The sequence below is a fragment of the Hippocampus zosterae genome, chromosome 1, assembly GCF_025434085.1.
Source record: "Hippocampus zosterae strain Florida chromosome 1, ASM2543408v3, whole genome shotgun sequence".
Taxonomy (NCBI): Eukaryota; Metazoa; Chordata; class Actinopteri; order Syngnathiformes; family Syngnathidae; genus Hippocampus; species Hippocampus zosterae.
The window spans coordinates 8,513,510-8,533,715 of NC_067451.1; the positions used below are offsets into that span (position 1 = coordinate 8,513,510).

Consider the following 20,206-nt stretch of genomic DNA (forward strand, 5'->3'; position numbering starts at 1 on the left):
AGCTGAAAGACAACTTTGACTTTTGACGCCCCGGGTGGATAACAACATGAAACAGACAGGCATGCACACGAATAATTTTTTTATTTTTAATACTTCCAGCAACATTCCACAATGTCGAGACAGTAAAACAAAGCAAATGTGACGCCATGAGCACACTATGACGTCATCGGTGGTTTGGAGTGAGTTGCTCTTTATTGTTGACAAATGTTCATGACAATTTGCATCGGTCAGGCACTGCTCACCAGTTGTTGAGAGCCCTTGCAAGCATTGCTTCCATATCACTTGTAAGATGTAGTTGTCCAAGTATGCCCAGTGCCCAGTATGACATTTCTGCATACTGTTATGGGGGAGTACGTTGAACACAGTTGTTCTACTAGTCCGCTGAACTGTCTCACTAGTGAGGCCGAAGAATGTAGTAGTGGATGGATCTGATATCAAGGCAGTTGAATGAATGCTGTGTTCATAATAGTCATCATACTAGTGCAGTGTTTTTTTTTTATCCCACGAAATAGATATGATGGGGGTGGGGCTTAATCACCACAACCAGGATGGACGGACAGATGGATGGACACTATTATCCTGTAGTCTTCATTACGTTATGAAAGCACATGAGCAACAAGATGTCAGCAACACAGCGGCGGAGTGCGCCACTTTAGTGTTGGCGGACATTTCCAACAACTCGCAGTTGCAAACATGACACAACCGATTTAATCCGCCGATATTAGCTTTTAAAATTGGCATTTTTTTTGATCGAGATAATGATTTTGTTTTTGCCAATTTTTCTCTTTTATGTACTAGAAGACAAAGTATTGTCAAATATTCTGATTGTAATGAATGTTTATGGTTATGAGTGTTAAGGGGTAAAAAAAAAAAAGCTATTTGGTTGATTTATTTTTAAATTAACCGGCAGATTAATTGGTTATCAGAATTTTATAACACTCAATATCAGAATTCCCCCCCCCCCAAAGAAAATCCATATCGGCCAGACCCTAAAAAGAACAATTACGACATTTGTTGAGGTCACGTGATAGCTAATAAACGGGACAGTGTTCAAATAACACTTGTAAACACACTACCACTTTTCCCGCTCCCATTCACGTGTCACCACTTGGCTAACGCACTAAGCGACATGTAAGTAAAACAAAGGTAAACAAGATGACCATTTCAAGTAAGGGGGGAGGTTACAAATCCAACGTGACCTACGCTCATCTTTCTTCTTGGAAGTGTTGGCACATTTCAATTACACACGCTAATAACTTGCTAAAACCAAAAGCCCGCACATTCGTTTAGAGGGGCCACCAATATTCCCAGAAAATATGTAGAATGTTAAGATAAAATGAAATTCAGTTTTAAATTAATTGAAAAAAAAGTTGTAAAGTTATGAGTATGGTCCTATTTTTAAAAAAGTCATGTTCGAGGAATAGGAATTCCAAAAAGTTGGAATGTTTTATATATATATATATATATATATATATATATATATATATATATATATATATATATTAAAGTCAAAATGACAAATTAATATTTTCTTGTAAAAAGAAAAGTTGCAGTCTTATGAGCACAAAGTTGTGTTTTGTCATGAAATTTGATCAAGATAAAAATTTGTAATCTCACGATACGAATTTTTCTTTTCGTAAAAGATTACAATATTCCAGAATAAAATATATTTTGTAAAAAAAAATCATTTTTCCAACAATAAATTCGATAAATGTAATAATTAAATTGAAATAATTTTCTAAAATTTAATTGTGACAATTAAGTTAAATTCAAACTTTACCAGGGGAAGAAATTCACTTTTTTAAGAAATGAATCTGAAAAATAAAATTTTATTCTGAAAAATAAAATTTTATTCTCAGAATATGATGTGCCTTTTTGGAAAAATAAAATTTTATTCTCAGAATATGATGTGCCTTTTTGGACATTTATTCCTGAAAAATCTGTTGTTTGTTCTTGGGGAAAAAAATAGTTTTTCCAATTTACATGATGGTAGGTCCCAATCATATCAGAGCTTTCTATTGTGAAAGTAGGGAAGCATCTTTGCTTAATCTGTCTTGTTAACGGGCTGGCTGGTACCCATCAGGGGGTGCAAAGCACCAAAATATGTGTGTCATTCACGTCCACATAATTGCAAAATACAAAAAATAATAATAATAATTACCGCCCCAAAATTCTTCAAGGAATATAACACCAAATATTTTTCCCATAAAAAAAAATAAAGGATGGCTCCTAAAGAATAAAAGAAAATAAAAGATAAAAACAAATCTAGAAATTGGTGAACTCAAGTGTGCTGAAAGGCGAATATGCAGGGTTCGCTCGCATATGAACATTTTTAAAATGCAATTACTTCTTGACATAATTTTGTCTGAGGACCCCAGTCTGAGAATCACTGCGAGTCGACATTTTCAAGTAAACATTTTACAAAATAAAAACATCTCGTCTTACACCATTTCTGACTTCACACATGAAGAACTTTTTTTAAATTTAAAAAAATAATTAGCACAACATCAGCAAAGCTATGTTAGGATCAACCAAACACATCGTCATGACAACAACATCCAAATAAATGTATGAGTAGTCGGTCACCATGGCAAGCGCTCCTTTACAACAGAGTTTGCAGTGAGCGTTTCCAGCGTTTCCAAAGCGACGTCGTCATCGTTTTGTTTTGTTTTTACCTGAGCCACGTTGGCGTTGTAATCTGACATCACAGTGGGACGCCACCCGAGGAGACGGAGCTTTCCGAGGATCCGTCCCAGGAGGCGGAGCTTTCCGGACGCCCGTCCTTGGCACCGCCCGCCGACTTCTTGTGTTTGTGTTTGGACTTCCTCAGCATGCGCACCTGCGAGCCAGCAAGAAAGAGAGCCCACCGTGGTCACTTCATTAGGTACATCAGATATAAATTTTTATTTTTAGAAATATGACTTTTGTTTTGAATTATTGACTTAATTAAATGTAATCAGTTTGATTTGCATTTGCCCCAAATAATAAAACTCAGCTCATTCATCTAACAACAGAAGCTACAAAGTTAAAATAGGTTTTTAACTTGCGGGCCCAATTAAATATCGCTGGCGTCAGGCCAAAACCTTCCAAAACCAAATATGGTCGAAGTCCTAATTTTTTCCCCCTCCCCACAAATAGATTCTGTACGTCAGTCCCCATATTGAGCTTTTATTTTTGACAAGTACTTGACCAATCTGAAGTGTTGAAAATATTTGCTCTTGCTGCTAATTCAACAAAAGTGCGTTATTTATTTATTTTTGTATTTTTACGGAACAGAGACGTTTGCATTCCCCCGCCAAAGGCAGCTCAAGAGTATGTCGTTTGTGTTTGTTGACCTTGGGTCCAGCAGCGGAGATGATGATGTGTCCTGGAGGTTGCAGCCACGGCTCTCCATCCACCTGCACGGGGAAAGCTTTCCTGAGCGCTATACGCACGTAAGTCCCTTGGGCGATCCGAATGCCGGAGCGCAGGCCGCTCTGCACCTGACCCTGCGGAAAGGACGAAGCGGCACATTAACCTTTTCAGGGACAGTGGTGACTACAGCTCATCATGTTATCAGATTACAGGTGGTCACTACTGATGCATGAAAGGGTTAAGCTGCGCCGGCGGCCGTATAGTAACCCATTGGTGGCTGAAGAGTACGTCTGCTCACCATGTGAACAACGCCAGTAACGCCCACCACCTCCAGCAGGCCGTCATCCACGCTTTGTTTGTTGTAGCGGGTGTCCGCATCGGACCCCCACAGGTCGGCGCCCGAGCCCCAGCTACAGGCGCACAAGACACGGGGAGGGTGAGGTCACGGTGAGGGTGAGGTCACGGGGTCGGCGTGGACCGAGCTCGTCCTCACCTGGGAATGTTGAGGAAGATGAGGCCTTCGATGTTGGGCAGTGCAACTTGGCGGCCATCTACTTGCAGCTGCAGTTCCCTGTGCAGGCTGCGGGTGGCGCTGATCTTCTGCAGGCCCACCTTGACGTACACGCCCTTGTTGTGGAACCTGGCAGCCCAAGAAAATATATAAACACACAAAACAGCGGCTGATGGGGAAAGTCCGCGGTGAGTCACGTGTATGTTTTATTTACCTCTAGTGCTATTTTCGCTTCACGTACTACACTTGCAGTACAGGAAGCAAAGTGGAAAAAATGTGATGCAGCCACACTGCATGCTGGGAATTCCCTGCAGTTTTTGGTTTTGTTTGAAATTACAACAAAGCTAAGTGTAAGATGAACGTTTGTGTTATGTTGACAGTTTATAAAACTCAATTTACTGTAGAAAACTTGAGGGAGGGAATTATTTTTTCGACTTTTCCTGCAGCTGTGCTGAGGAGCTGCTTCTGCTCTTGGTTTGAGGTTGACAACAATGTCTTTTGCCTAAGATTAAAAATATAAATATATTTTTCAAACGTTTTCAATCATGTCAAGTTTTTGAGCTATAAGAACCCAGTTTTCTTAAAAATATATGAAATAAATGTTTGTGTATATAAACAAAACACTACAACAAGCAACAAGCTTTGAAAACAAACCCAAAAAAATGCATACAACTCAATAAAACTTATTCCCATCATTACAAGCTTAAGAGAAAAGTCAGCACTAATTCATTCCTCTTAATTCCTACCTTGCTCGCTTTCTGTTTGCAGATACTGTATTGATTGTGCTGGCCTAATGGGAGCTGCACACACCTCTCACCACACTGTCTCAATTTAATATTTGTGCATTTTCTACAGTGCCAATTTGAAATAATGTCCTGGTTCAGAATAAAGTGATGGAAACATTTTTTCTTTTTTAATCAAGCTGATGTTGACGATTGCGGCGTACCTGCTGGTAAACTTTTCCGGGTCGTCTTCACGGGCCTGGTGGAAGTCGAGGCTCAGCTCGGCGTCAATGCCCACTCCGAAGTAGTTGTTCATGTGGACAATCTGGGACAATGATGGACGTCAGCTGACACTGGAATTATTTTACTCCCTTCTGCGGAATTTGGGCTTTGACACGGACAAGAAGGCGCACCTTGGGTGCTTCCAGGAAGGCGTCAGCGCAGTTCTCGGCAAGGTCCTGCGCGTCCAGCAGGATGGTCCAGCGGTCCATCAGAACCTCGTCCGCCTCGTCCACGCAGGCTAGAATGTGAGACGGGTCTTCGCCGCTGTAGCCTGGGCCCCAGCGCAGGACACGTGACAGGTCGTTACCTTTGGGAGGAACGTTCGTAGTTGGACATCGGCGTAACGTAGACCACACTCATGCGCTCTGGCATTCAGTCTCTCTCACACACCCACACACTCGTAGTCTCTCACAATGACAGCCACAGGCACGCACAGAACACTTGCCGTCACGCACACAGAGCCATAAACACAGAGCGCGCGTGACCTGTTCCAAGCGGCAAGATGCCAACAGGCGGCTCTCGGCAGGCCAGCTGGTGCCGAAGCGCCTCCAGTACGCCCAGCACCCAGCCCACTGTGCCGTCACCCCCGCACACCAACACGCGGAAGCTGGGAATGTCTCGGAAAGTGTGGAGGCTGCGCACACACACACACACACACAAAGCAATCCTTATAATTTGCTTCCTGTCTCAAATATAACGCTGGTCACAATGGTACGAAAGTCACCCTGGCAGCGGTCCTCCATTGGAGAGGTCAAAGACTTGGTGCGGGTTGAGAATCTTGCGGAAGCCATACAGAAGATCTTTGCCCTTCAGGCCGCCGCTCTTTGTGTTGACAAACACCAGCAGGGGGCGCACGTCGTCACCCAGCAGGCTGAACTGCAGTGACACCACATCAATAACAGGGATAAATGTTAGTTGCAGCCCTTCAACAGCGACAGAACACCTGACCAACATGTCTCATGTGTGTTGTGTTGTTGTTGTTCCCTTTTTTGTCCACCAGAGGTCACCCAGTGGTCACTTGATTAGGTACAGTACATAAACTACAATAAGAGAGCAGGAAGTTACAAAACCTAGACACTCGCAAGGGGTCATGATGTCTTCCGTAAACACGCAACGATGCGTTTCATAAGCATGTGCGTCATTTACCATTCAAGTCACATTTTCTACTGGAATGTAAACCGGTACATAAAAAGATTGGATTGAAAAAAAAAAATACAAAAGGGCATCATGCCCTACAGTCTGAATCTATTTTTAGGCACATTAAAAAAAAACAATAATAATAATAATAATTTAGATGGACAGGTTGATCATGTGAGCAAGTTACTGTGCCCCCAGTGTACCTGGATGTCCGGGATGACGAGTGACGTGAGCGACTTGCCGTTGACGGTCACGTCTTTGGCCAACATGAACACGCGCTCGGCTTCAGCGAAACAGGACAATTTCAACGCGACCGCGCCTGCATGCACACACACACACACACAAACATGTACCGCACAAGAGTGATATAATTTGTGGCCTGGTCAGTGTCGACCAGCGCACCTTGACTTGCATACACGTGGCTGATGTCCGCCAGGTGACCTGCAGACAAGACGAAGATGAAGTCATGTTGACCCTGGTACCATGACGTGTGCATGCACGTATGTGTGCGCTCACTCTTAGCGCTCAGCTGTTCCTGCAGGAGCTGCCAGTACTGCTCTTTGGACAGCAGGGGTGGCATCCCTCCAATCAGCAGGCTCACCTGCACCGTTTGGCTTCGCCTCTCTGCCACGTAGAAGCGAGTCTGGTTCATCTGCCACAAAGACGTCTGGGGAAAAACCCACGGACGCACACACAGGCGATATAAGTGCCCACAAAATAGACGTCTCTTTCATCGATAGAAGACAATCTATGCTCATGCAATGGCTACCTGTCCCTGACACGTGACTCATTTTAATCACATTATGTGACAAAATTGATATATAACTGACATGACTTACAAGCTATTGACATGGGCATGGATATTAACTCCTGACACATTTCATGACGCAACTGACATTTTAATGGCATGTTTCCTGATGAACTTGTACTGACACATTTGCTGCCAAGTGGCTCATTGTTTGACTGAGACATCTGAAACCTTACTGACATGTTTTCTAACATGTGCTTAACATTTTAGGGGCGTGACTTGTTTACTGAAACACGATTGACTTGATCTTTCTGACTCAGATAGGTTCACGTTAACACCGATTAAAATATATTTTATGTATTTAATGACGCATGTTCAACATTTAGCTAACATTTTGCTTGGCATGTCAACATTGACGTGGCTGATGTGACTGACTTGATTGACACCGGTGGTCACAGTTTCATTCACTGGCAAAAGTCAATCCGTGCTGATGCTATCTGATGGTAACATCAATAATAATTGCTGCACGACTGACCTTCCTGATGTCATGCAGTTTGGCTAGAATGTTCTGCTGCGGTGTCAGCATTTGCTTCTGCACTGAGGACAGACAGAAGTCGAGACCTTTAGTGTACTTTGTACCTAGGAAAAAAGCCAGAGGCCAGGGGGTCACTGACCTTGTTTGCTGCTCATGAGTACTTCTTGCAAGTCAAATTGTGTCACGCCGTCTTTCTGTAAGGTATAGCAGGACTTTGTTGTTATCATGTGATCGCTTCCTTCTTGTTGCGGAAGGTTCTGTGCTGAAGGTGCGTACATTAAGCTCCAGCTGCTCGAGGGCCTCGGTGAGAACAGATGCCGCCGTGCTGTCCTCGGACACGGACACGCTGACGTGATCCGATCTGGGGCTAAAATGCACACCCGCACACTGTTGTTGACTTTTTTTTGTCAGAGGCCGGCGAGTGCGCGCGCAATCTTGAAAAAGAAGCAGCCTAACCTGGTGACGTCGCCGTACACCTTGATGACCTCAGGCCGGCCCCGTTTGGCCCTCAGCATCCAGGCGTCGCCTCCGTCTTTCAGAGAGCTGCTGTTCCGGTTCAGGACGTCGTCGCTATGGAGACGCTCAAGTCCGCCCACCTCCTGCAGCTGGAACTGCCGAGGGTCATCTGGCAGGTAGAAGGCCCGCAACGCCGCCTCCTGTGCCGTGATTCCAACACATCTCAGTGCATGCACATGGCACCTTTACTGACATCTCATTGGCATGTGACTGACATGTTATTGCTAACTCTTCAACACCTTCAATCAATTGTATTGACGTGTGGCTAACACCTTAATTGACATTAGGGAAGTAACGGAGATCTTACTGATATGCGATTGAAATGTTTGTAGACGCGTTACTGGCACATGACAGACAAACACTGGCACGAGGCGTTTGCTGAAATGACATCTCCGAGTGAAATGTGACTGAAATGTAACTGACTCCTTTACTGACATGATGAGCATCTTATTGATATACAATGGATATGTTTGTAGACACGTTTACTGACACAGGCCTGTCATCTTGATTGTTCCCCGTCATGTGATTGATAGGTTGTTGACATGATTTAAGAGCAACTGATATCCACCTCAAGTGCCCGACTTCTTACTGGCACCTTCACGGACGTGTCCGTGATGTCTTCACAGCTTTAAGGAAGGGAAATTCAACTCGCTGGTGTGATGAGCATCTTACATATTTGAATTGGTTGTTGACAGGCCTTATTTGTGATTGAGATTGGATATAAAGTATTTAATGAGACTGTTATTGTTTGTTGATCTTAGTGATGATGACCGACATGCTGTGTTTCATACCAGAACTTCCTGGTTCCTGGTGGCTCTGACGAAGGAGACGAGACGGAAGTGACCGCGCCGGAGGCCTTCGTCGCCGTCATAGACCTTAAGAAACTGTTTGCCTGCATCACAAACCGCACGCCAATTAGCGCAGTTGCTTTTTTTTTCAACTCACAAGAGCAGTCGTACGCCAACCGACCATGCTCGGGCGTTGCCGGTTGACCGTCTTTAGATGCCACAGCACTTGTGTCCACACCATCGTTGTCATCTGCAGGGCGAGGTCATGAACATAACTGAACAATATTATCAACATTGTGACAATTTAAGACACGGGTGTCAAACTCATGGCTTGTGGGCCAGATGAGAACCCTTGGGCCTTTTTCTGTGGCCCTGCGGGAGACGTCTGGTCCAAACTATTTAATCATTATAAATATTGGCAGGCAGTCGTGACGAAAGCAGAGATGCCAGGCAGTGAGGAACTACGACGGGCACATACCCAGCTCGTGGCCGCCAGTCTCTGTGATGCGGAAGCAGTGATGCTTGCTGAAGTTTCTAGATTGGAGGCGCACGCAGGTGGGATGCAGCAGCATGCGGCGCAGACGGCCCAGGGTGCACTGCGGCGCTACCCTGAGATAGCACGCCGCGTGACACTGCGGGGTGAGAAACAAGTGTCAACACAGATGGCGGCGAACGCTACGCACAACGGGCAATGGTTCTATCTGTACTTAAGTTGAAGCAGGGAAAAATAAAAGTAATCCGCCTATTTTGAAAGTGCAGAAGTCAAATGCAGGGAGGGAAAAGTGAAAGTTGTCAGAAAGAAAAAACTGTTTCAAGTACTGTGACAAGGTACTTGCACTTTATGACATTTCCCGACCCCCACGGGCGCAGCGACCTCCGCCTATGGCAGGAAGGCGCTTCTTACCGTGATGCCGCACCACTCGCACCTCATCCCCGCCAGAACGTCGGATGAGCCGCAGGAGCGCCGGCACAGCTGGCAGCGCGCAGCCGACGCCAGGTTGCCCTCCCGCCAGTGGTGGTGAAACGTGTCCTGTGGGCACACGCAACCGCCGTGGGCGGAAAACACTCATTTTCCAAATAAAATGCATCGCGGGAAGTCCCCCAGGTGAGCGGCGATCACTGACCAGCTGTCGAGTGCCGTCCACGTGACAAGAGCGGCAGTCGGCGCACGTGAAGGCGGCGCAGTCGGCGTGCACATGCAGCTCGCACACTGAAACCAGAGCGAGAGCATCCCTTGTTTGAGTGTGCTCTTAGCATCCAGGACAAATGAAAATCTATCTAGAGGTGGAACAATTCATCAAATATTCAATAACCAGGGGCGGATCTAGACAAGTTTACCGGGGGTGGCAAAGGGGTGCCTGGAGGTTCAGTTGAACATTGAACTCAACAGCCGATGGGTCTTGAAAATGTCAAAATGCCCTAAAATGGCTGGGAGTGAAGGAGTTTTAAAAGGAGGATCAGTGCGGGAGTAAATTCTGAACTGGTGATGAAAAAGGTTATACAGTGAAATTCCTCTACAACGAAATCCTCTACAAGAAATTTTTCTAAACAGGGGGTTTTTCACTGTAGCAAATTTGATCTCAGATGTAAACACACACACACACACACACAAACGTATGTGTACTCTTTATTTTTAGTCCAATATGGCATAAATATGAGCATACACTTATTTGACACTTCATAGTCAGTCTAGAAAGAAAAAAAGGGAAAGAAATTGCGCAATTTACGATCAGCATTCACTTACACTTACATCAATTTCTTGGATAATGTATTTTATTTTGCTTCCTCCGTCTTTCATTTTGATCACTTCTACCCTCTCTTCCAGCGTCAGAGCGCTTCTTTTCTTAGCTGCTTGACATCCAAAGGTCCGTTTTGTAGCAATGTTAGCAATGCAACGTTCTTGCTGCGTCTGAAACTAACAATAACAAATACTTCCTGGACTACTGCGCATGTGTAAACCAGTGTGGTGGTTGCTGTTGCCGTTTCCGAACGAAGCAGTAGAAGTCACTGTTGGTTTAGACTTTGTTGTAGTGAATCTCATTGCGAGGCAAGAGCAGAGAAAAAGATTTTGTATAACGCAACAGGGTTGTTTGTTGTTGTATGGGGGGGATGAGAGTGGGAATGCTGTTAATGCATGAAGATTTTTTCACACTAGGGTCTATTTTCGGCCATGTAGGTTTCGTTGTAGAGGAGTTTCACATTGAAATTTAGAATTTGCTAATTTATACTTGACAGATTCATTGATGATAGCGAGCAAGACATTTAGCAAAGCTGGCAACTGCCTATTGTCTCAAAGAGAGTGCCTGCTGGCTGCGGAACCACCAGCATTGGGCTGACCTTCGCAACGGAGAGCGCCGTTTCCCTCCGTGTGTTTCCTGCAGACGCTGCACATGCGCCTCTTGTGAGTGTCCGGACCGAAGCAGTGGGCCACGGGGATCTGTAGGCGTCAACGTGAACACTGCGGTGTCATCGTGTGAGGTCATCAACAACGATAATGACGACAATGTGTTACTCACCCGTACGGCAGAGGGTGCCATACTGGAGCACAGCGAGCGAAGCGTCTTCAGACATTTCTCGTGACACATCAAGTTGCACACTGAGGAGAACATGCAGTACAGTATGTCTAACCATAGAATCAAAAGACACCTTTGACATAGACCCACATCACCATGACAACAGAGGGCACAATTCAAACGAGACACATTTTGCCAGAGCAAGGCAGATTTAAAAACAATAGACATCACCAAGCCAACAGATGACATTTAATGATTATTTGAAAATAAAAAAGTTGATAAGTTTTCACATGTATTCAATTAAATACAGGTTTCACATGATTTGCAAATCATCGTATTTTCTTTTTATTTATCTTTAACACGACTTCCCAACCTCATTGGAATAGGGTTTGTATTTAAGGCACAACACGTGTTAATGATATCACCATGGCAACAGAGAAGTTTCAACAACAATTTGGTATCATGTGACAAAAGACACATTTACATTGGCCAAGGACACACACACACACACACACACATGCACACGCGCACACACGCACACACACTCTAAGACTTCTGTTTCCATGACGACCAGAGGATCCAAGAGAACTGCTTCTGACGTTGAGAAACACAAGCACACATTTTCACCTTCTGCTCCTCACACGGATGAAGGACAACGCGTGTGTTACTGGGCAGAACATGTGTGTACATGTTTGTCTTTGTGAGGACCACTTTCAATGTGCAGCAATTGTAGCAAAACCTGCTTACAGTGCATTGAGGATATTTAAAAAGACGGTGAGGACATTTAAAGACATGGAAGCATAGTAGAGATATTTGGAGACATTGATAGAGATCATAAGAAGGTTTTGCGTGTATGAGCCACCAGGCATCTGTTAGAAGTGGCCGACACACTCTCTGCAGCGCAAGCAATCGCCATTTTCCATGTTTGGCTTTCTTGGCGTTTTTTACCTTGGCACTACATGCCACAACTGACGACATGGAATGCGCATCCTAATTTTTAATCACAACTTGGAAATTGCTACGAAGAGCAACAAAACGTTACAATACTCACACAAATAGTGTGTATGGTGGTGTGTCACACAAATGCTAACCATGTATAGCAGTGTTTCTCAAATAGTGGGGCGCGCCCCCCTGGGGCTGGGATTTTAAATCTTTTCTGTTACAGTTAATAAAGCTATTCTTTGTTATAAGTTGGTCTATATTTCTTTTTTTTAATCTCTTATACATTTATAAGGATACAGTGTTATGCAGAGATGTCCAGAATTTATAAGAATTTTATAGACAAATGATACTACAGGTATTTATAGTCGGTGGGAGGGGGGGGGGGTCTTCTTCTTTAATATAATAAAATAATTGAGAACCACTGATGTATAGTATCAGGCAAAACAATGAAATGCTCTTCCACTAGATGACAGATGGTACAAAGGTAACCTGTGAATTCACTTTTTGTGAATTGTTCTGACGAGTGGTGATTTTTTTTCTGATATGAAATGTGTGCCTTGGCTCAGTAAAAGTTAGGAAACACTGATCACATCAATGGGGCTAATTTTCAAAACACTGTGTGCACTCGTGTATAATAATATTCCTCAATCTTTAATGATTTCCTCCAGCAGAAAATGTGTTATTCTCAATAATAGCTTCTTTTTCATTGAAAAGTCAAGCTTACACTTCAAGAATGAAATTTGTATTATGACCTATGATTAAATCAGCTTACGAAAAGCCTCTTGAAATGCATTGTTCACCTCATTAAAGAAAGCAAATCTGCAGAAATTCCATGAAATCGGTTAACTGCTAATTTCCTCATCACTTATGAATCAGACATGGGCTAATCCTTATACTATTTTCAGAGGTTGAATTGGGCATAAGTAGAAATGTCCACATACATTTTGGTGGCAATTGATCATCGTTTTTCGAAATTATGAGCTATGTATGTACAATGATTTTAAAAATTGACAAATTGTGTCCGGTTCCTCCGCTGACTCCCACCAAGACGTTGGGAAGTGGAAGGGAGGCACGGCTATATTGCTGTCGAGAAAGGACCGTTTTTGAGAGTAGGTCGTTATTCATCGATTTCTCCCAAACTATTTGATAACATTGAAAATGCAAGCGGTTGTCATTGCCTGATCAAAAACTACACACGTTTTTGAGTGAGAAATAGCCCATCCTAGACGGATGATGCCTTTAAGCTATTTGAAGACACGATAAGGACGTTTACAACAAAATTAACAGATTGATGGATTCACTTAAGTCTCGACATGCAAACACAACGGGAAGACATTGATAACATTTGAAAACACAGCGAGGAGATAGAAGGAGGCAGTTAAGAATCTAAATCAGAGTAATGACATTTGACGAACAAATGTAATGGTGGTGACCGTTGACATGTTGTTGACATGTTGTTGACATGTTGTCGGCATATTGTGCTGTACCTTCACACAGGAAGCCGAGCAGCCCCCACAGGAAGTCGCTGCAGTGGTGGCAGAAAGTGGGCTTGGTGAGCGTCACTCTTTTGAAGCTGTGACCAAGAGCGCAAGAGTCCTGCTGTCGTTTCTTGGTCCCCAGTGGACTCTCCGTCACGTTTCGACTGCTGTCCACAGATTCCGCTCGAGCCGGACTGTCGTCCGCCATGCTTGACGTCACGGCACGTCACGTCACGTCACAAACATCACGTCCACTTCATGTCAACCATGACGTTTTTAACAAAAATATAAAACGTCCATGCCCACCGCGTTCGAAGCCCGACAGTTCAACACGAGAGCGTTTGGGTCCACGAGGGTACCTTCGAGCAGTGACGTCGCGAGCCGGCGTGGGTCCCGCCCAATTTGCTTCCACAAGATCCCGATCGCGTTCACGCGTCCGGGTCTCTCTCGCGCGCGCAGTGAATGGTCACGATTCAAGACTTCCGCCTTGTGGCCGGAGGGTGGAGGAGTCACGTGATATAAAGCGCGTGCACGCTGCTAGTGTTCACGATTGAGCCCCGCACGTATATACAGTATATGGCCTATTCATATATATGTCCGTGTATGGAGTACGAAAATAAAAAACGCAGACGGTAACAAGTGGAGAACGATCTGCTTCTTCCGCCGTCTTCTCCGCGGCGTTCATTGAAAGAGACTAAGTGCGTCACGTCCTTCCTGCCTTTGCCATTACATACTTTCGTTTCCGACACGATGACGTCATTTCGTACTAAATATACTGTATTATTGAAGTGTCTGTCAAGAGCATTTCCTTGTAATTTCCTATCACCAAGCGCTGAGATGCACTTACAGAATATGGCCACGTGGTGTCAGTGTGACTCCGCAAAAGTCAATGGGAGTGTATGAATCGCGTGTGCATGTGTTAGTTATGTACTGTCGTCGTATGCGTGCGTGCCAATGTAAGTGTGTGTGTGTAGCAGGGGTGTCAAACTCATTTTTAACGCGGGCTACATCTTATGGTTCCCTTCAAGGGCTGTTATACAAACCCATATAAATGTCTGCTAGCCTTTTGTTCTCATACGTGCAAAACAAAATGATGGACAGCTAATTTTGAAATCGTAAACCAGTAAATTGTTTGATCAACAAATTTTCGATGTATTTTATAGAGGGCATTAATGACAAAAAAATCCTCATATTCCATATTTCCGTGTGTATGAGGGTGCTGTCCACACTTATAACGACTCATTACCGCAATGGCACAAAATATTCTGTCAGAAAATGTATGTCATCTTAATTCTTGACGAACGCAAGCCAAAAAATTGTGATTACACTTGGTGAGTGTTGTTAATTGGCGAAAACAAATAATAAAGATGGGTTGACCAGAGCATGCTATTGTTTCTTGTGATGTGCTGTAATTTACAATTTAAATCAGGGCTGAATCCTCGAGAAAAGTAAAGTGCAACCTAGCAAAAGATTTTAAATAATTGTAAGATGAACATTACTCTTTATAAATTAGCATGTATTTTATTGTACATGGAAAAGAGAAGTCAACATGAAACACAATACTGTACAATAAAGATAAGAAAGTGCAAGTGTCATTTTGCGACGTTCCAAAAATGACACACTCAAACATCAAGTCTCAAACATCAGACAAAAATCCGCTTCAATTCGTAGAAGTTGCGTTTGCGGCTAAAATGTGTTTGTTAGTTCGTTTGTTTTATTTCTTTAATGGACGTGAAGTGGACGTACACGGCTAACGTAGAAACCACAGAAGACATACTAAAACCAATCGACGTCCGCCTACCTGTTTTGTCCCTCTCAGGCTCCTCCCTCGCATCTATCTCCCCTCCTCTGCTGCGCTTTTCCCTCCCTCCCTCGTCTATCGTCATTCTCGCGGATGCTGCCTCCACATCAACACCTCTTTCTCTTTCGCCCCAACTCGCTCTCCAATCTGTCTACCCGTCTCTCTCTCTCCTCCTCCACCTCTCCTTCCTTGCATCTTTGCTTCCCTTCGTCCCTCGCTCAATCGCTGCCCCCCTTCCACCCTTTTGTGACCCGCCCCCCTCTCGGTGCGGACATGCTGAGGTCGGTGTGGAGATGAGGTTCCGCAATGTGTCCTTCTTGACGCTCTTGCTGTTTGGACTGTGCGGGCTGGTCTCGCTGTCCTGGTACACCGCCTTCAGCTCCTCCAGAGGTAAGAACCCTTGCGCACACGTGACACGCGCACGCACGCCTGCACGGCTCGGGAAGAAAACAGAATAGAAGATGGTGCTGATGATGATGAAGAAAAAGTGAGGCTGCTGACGAGGGAGGGAGGGAGCGCTCCATTCACGACAGAAGAGGACGGGGGAGCGCTCGGATTTTTGGTGTCAGGTGAGGTAGGGGGAGTTGGGGGTTGGGGAGACATGACGCTCCACGCTGGGCCGACAGTGGGGGCGACGGGGGTATCGGATCCTTGTTTGGGGGCGTGGCAAGTGCCATTGAGGTGGAGATGAAAAAATGCATCCTTGATCTACAATTTAAGTTCCATGTCTTGGAACCCTCTTTGTCCTCAATAGTAAACAATTTAGCACAATCAAACGAACAAATTTGTCTTCGGGACAAATATTTCGCCTGTGTCACACACGAGAAGCCTTCAGGAGCCTCATGTAGCATCTAAATGCCAACTTGTTGTTTTGCCTTATGTAGTAGTCCTAGAAGTATGAAAAAGTTGTCGACTAAGTCACATCAAAAAACATCATACTTTCCATAAAGCACGCTACTAGAACAACTTTGTTTTAATATTCATCTTCCGAGCCGCTTGATCCTCACTAGGGTCGCGGGGTGCAGGAGCCTATTCCAGCTGACTTCGGGCAGTAGGCGGGGGACACCCTGAATCGGTTGCCAGCCAATCGCAGGGCACACAGAGACGAACAACCATTCACGCTCACACTCACACCTAGGGACAATTTAGAGTTTTCAATCAGCCTGCCACGCATGTTTTTGGAATGTGGGAGGAAACCGGAGCACCCGGAGAAAACCCACGCAGGCCCGGGGAGAACATGCAAGCTCCACACAGGGAGGCCGGAGCTGGAATCGAACCCGGTACCTCTGCACTGTGAAGCCGACGTGCTAACCACTGGACTACCGGGCCACCCGCTACTAGAACAACTTTGTTTTAATAGTACAATATTTTTTTTCGCCGCTAGTGCCACTTTTGGCTTCTAGAATCCAGTTCAACCGCACTGGTGTAAACTACTAGACTGTACTATTGTTGCACTAGTTGGCATGTGTCACAAACTAGTCGCCTCAAAATGCGCACTTACAGTATTGCCTCATTCGTAACATGTCCTACTAGTAGCCCAAAGTTGTCCATTTTTTGAAATCAAAAAGCATTTTACTACAACGAAATCAGATCAATTCTCAACTGTCTCTCCGTAAAGAACAATAGTAGAATGACGGAGGCGCACTAGTAGAACAACGGTCACTTCGTAATGTACATGCCGGACTTGAGGACAAGAAATGACCTTGGAGGTCATTATTGAAGCGCTTGGTTTGCCCCACAGCACGCGCCGGCCTGCTGCAGCATCTGTGTGATTGTCTGTGTTCCAGAGGAGCTCTTCCTTTTGCCTCAGTGGAGAAGTTAAAAAGCCCGGTAGGGCGGCAAGGGGGTGCGCTTGTTTTGCTCCACTGGACAAAATGCGTCAATGTGTGGAGAGAGGAACAACAAGTGCCTACTCAACAAAGATGAAGCGTTTGATTTGTGGTGCTGCACGTGACAGTTGGTGCTTTGATTGAGATGCAACCAATACTATCGTCTCCAGGGATCACTTTGGTTATTCGTACAGCAACTGGCTGGGGGGAGGGGAGCTCACACCGTTGCTGTGACATCAGCTGGAATGGAGAGTTGGCCATGTTGTGGGTGGCAAGACTGGAGCATTGTTTTTTGTGTGTGTGTGTGTGTGTGTGTGTGTGTGTGCGTGTGCGCACCCATTTATGTCTATCTGTGAATGTGTATTTGTAAGAGAGTGTGAGAGAGAATGTGTGTGTGTGTGTTAATGTTTTAATGTATTGTATTTTTGTGTCAATCTTTGAATGTGTTTGTGTTTGTGTTTGTGAGTATTTGTGTGAAAAGAGAGAGGCAACTGTGAGTGTTTGTGTATTTCAGTGTATTTGGATGTAAGTGCACACGTGTGAGAGAGAAATTGTGTGTGTGTGTGTGTGTGCGTGTGCGTGTGTGTGTGTGTGTGTGTGTGTGTGTGTTTGCTGCACGCAGATGTTTCCGGCTGGGATAGCTCCAATGTGCGCAACATGTCAGGGGACGTGTTTTTCCACGGGGGTGGGCTTGTTTTGGGATGTGCCACATACCATCCGGGTGGTGACAGATGTGTTTCTTGGCGAGCGTCCATGCATGACATGACATCACGTGAGCGAGAACGTTGACACAAAGACTTTTTTGAAAAGCACGTGACACTTCCACACCTGAGTGTCGCGACACCACCGTGCTAATGGCTTGGCACGTCAAGATGGCTGCCAGCTTCAAAATGGTAAGCAGTGTTGGGGTAGTGCAATCTGTAAACATTTACGCTGCCTTTCTAATTTGGTTGGAAAAGGCAAGGCTCTTTCAAATGATTTCGACTCTACTCTTCCTGTCCACAGGAAGGACTACAAAAAGCCTGCTTGACGTATTCAGTTTAGTCAGAAAATCACTGAAGAAGCCAAACTTGCACTGTTGTTGAGTAATCATTCTTTTGATGGGGAGGGAATGATGAATGATTCCAAACGTAGGATTCGCTCATTTCCGAGACTCCTGATTCCATTGATTGTTTCTATTTTAGAGACAACAGCATAGCCCACTATATCAAAATCCCTCCTTCATGATGATTAGGGAGTACAATGAACCCCCACATATCATCCATGCATCCATTTTCAGATCCGCTGATCCTCATAGGGGTTGTGTATAAATACTGGCGCCTCGGCCTCACACTGCAGAGGTGCAGGGTTCGATATTCCTGCTCTGGCCTTCCAGTGTGGAGTTTGCGTGTTCTCCCTGTGCCTGTGAGGGGTGTAAGAATAATAATAATAATGATGGGCATCAATGATAAGTGATGATTTGCTATTCACAAGAAGATAGCCAGGTTCCTATCCACCGCAAACAGTGGGAGTTCACTCGATTCAATTAATAGTGTGATTTCCAGTGATGGAACGGTGGAGGTCCATTATATACAGTCAAAATCCTTATATAGGGAATAAGTAAATGATTCCCAGCATAGCCAATATACTATATGTGTATTTTGTGTATGGCAGCCTTACATTTCAAATGTCAATGTGTGTGCGTGTCTGTGTGTGATGTTGACAATGCTGTACTGTGTTATACCTTCAGTGGCTGCCCTCCAAAAAGAAAGTAAGCTTGACTTGTTAACAACACAGACTGTGTTTGACTGGGGGGTGGTGGTGGTGGGGGGGTTAGCAGGCTTGTGGAAGGTAGAGGCGAGTATTGGGGTGAGGTGTGTGGGTGTGTGTGTTTGTGTGCGCTCAGCAAGTTCAGACAAGCTTGCTTGCTTTGGTCTCAAGTGCTTTTTTTCCACTCTCCCTGGCTGCAAAAAACATTGCGTGAGTGCGGCACACGCCAAAAACGTAACACCTTCTTTCTCCAACGTTCCTAGGAATCTGTTCTATTGAGTTGTCAAACGCTACAGTGGAATCTCGACTGAGTTTGTCCAGTCACCTGCAAGTTTTCTTCTTTGTGTTGCAAGGCAAAATATGAATTACTAGCTGGTTCGCCGCCCTCCGGGCGGCTCATCAGCTAGTTCCTGCGGAAGGCTAGTAAGGTGGGCCTTCGGCCCACAAAAGTGTTGTTGCTTGGTTCAACTTTTTGTTCATCTTCATTGCTTATCGCGAAAATAAAGAGATGTTTAGCTCTACTAAATAACTAACAATTTTATTGCAATGCTTGTGGGTAGACAACATTTTTTCGCTAAGATGCTCGCGCGATCGTAGTGAGCCACTGCCTGAGCGGCGCAGTGGCGGCGCGCAGCGGCACGGTGAAGTAGGTACGTTTTGAAAAGGGACGGACGGAAGGACAGACCGCGTGCGGGATGACGCGCAATATATATAGATGAGTGAGATTCAGTTATGACGTCCCTCGAATGTAATGTCCTGGCATGCAGGCAAGGAGAGCAAGAGTCGCCTTTTTCAGTCGTGTATGGCAAAGGACAAGTCAATCAAACATCCAATTTCAAAATGGCAACACTTGCAAGGAGCATGGAGCCGTTGCAACTGAGTCTGACTTGAGTTGGCCACACGACTAAAAGACACACATCAATTCATGAATGCTACAATACATTTGTTTCTATATCTTTTGTGTTCTTGTTGTTGATTAATTGCAATGTGACTCCACTGGAGGTGATTGACACCAAACGTGAGCTGGAAGTGCAAAAGTCAAAGTCCTTTTTAAGGTTGTGTGCGTGTGTGTGTGTGTGTGTGTTTGTTGAAGTATATTTAAAGGCTCTTCACATGATCTAAATATAATCAGTGTTGTGATGCCGTATCCAGGGGCTGTAAGAGACCTGACACTTCAGCTTATAACCACATTAAAACCAAAGCTCCACATTGTTCATGTACACACCAACTTAGTGTAGGTGTACGTGTGTGTCGTGGAAAGAGTTTTGAACACGTTGATTGTTTTATGTGGATGTTTTGCT

At 44.7% G+C, this 20,206-nt stretch overlaps 2 protein-coding genes across 3 annotated transcripts in view; one reads left to right on the forward strand and one right to left on the reverse strand.

Annotated features, from left to right (window-relative positions):
* Positions 1–1,822: 1,822 nt before the first annotated feature.
* On the reverse strand, positions 1,823–14,666 carry LOC127600975 (diacylglycerol kinase theta-like). The gene is made up of 23 exons (XM_052065923.1): positions 13,536–14,666; positions 11,110–11,189; positions 10,931–11,030; positions 9,718–9,803; positions 9,498–9,623; positions 9,072–9,225; positions 8,775–8,843; positions 8,597–8,697; positions 7,746–7,945; positions 7,566–7,656; positions 7,429–7,483; positions 7,290–7,351; positions 6,523–6,673; positions 6,409–6,447; positions 6,210–6,325; positions 5,594–5,745; positions 5,355–5,503; positions 5,001–5,176; positions 4,812–4,912; positions 3,848–3,994; positions 3,653–3,764; positions 3,336–3,488; positions 1,823–2,839 (listed from the first exon to the last, which is right to left on the reverse strand). The coding sequence occupies exons 1-23, from the start codon at positions 13,732–13,734 to the stop codon at positions 2,705–2,707; spliced, it is 2,754 nt and encodes a 917-aa protein (XP_051921883.1). The 5' UTR covers positions 13,735–14,666; the 3' UTR covers positions 1,823–2,704.
* Positions 14,667–15,312: 646 nt separating this feature from the next.
* The window catches only part of mgat4b (alpha-1,3-mannosyl-glycoprotein 4-beta-N-acetylglucosaminyltransferase B), a 31,867-nt gene continuing 26,973 nt past the window's right edge, over positions 15,313–20,206 (forward strand). Inside the window, exon 1 of one of the 2 annotated variants that reach the window (XM_052074079.1) lies at positions 15,313–15,717. In XM_052074079.1, coding sequence (XP_051930039.1) covers positions 15,621–15,717 — 97 coding nt within the window. In that variant the 5' untranslated portion in view covers positions 15,313–15,620. The remainder of the gene's footprint in view (positions 15,718–20,206) is intronic. The other variant, XM_052074918.1, reaches the window with a different exon arrangement.

Coding starts and splice junctions, on each gene's coding strand:
- LOC127600975 (XM_052065923.1), bottom strand. CDS start 13,734: ATGGCGGACGACAGTCCGGCTCGAGCGGAATCTGTGGACAGCAGTCGA. Junction 11,031..11,109: donor TGGCACCCTCTGCCGTACGG/GTGAGTAACACA, acceptor TGACGCCTACAG/ATCCCCGTGGCCCACTGCTT. Junction 7,484..7,565: donor TCGAGCAGCTGGAGCTTAAT/GTACGCACCTTC, acceptor TATACCTTACAG/AAAGACGGCGTGACACAATT.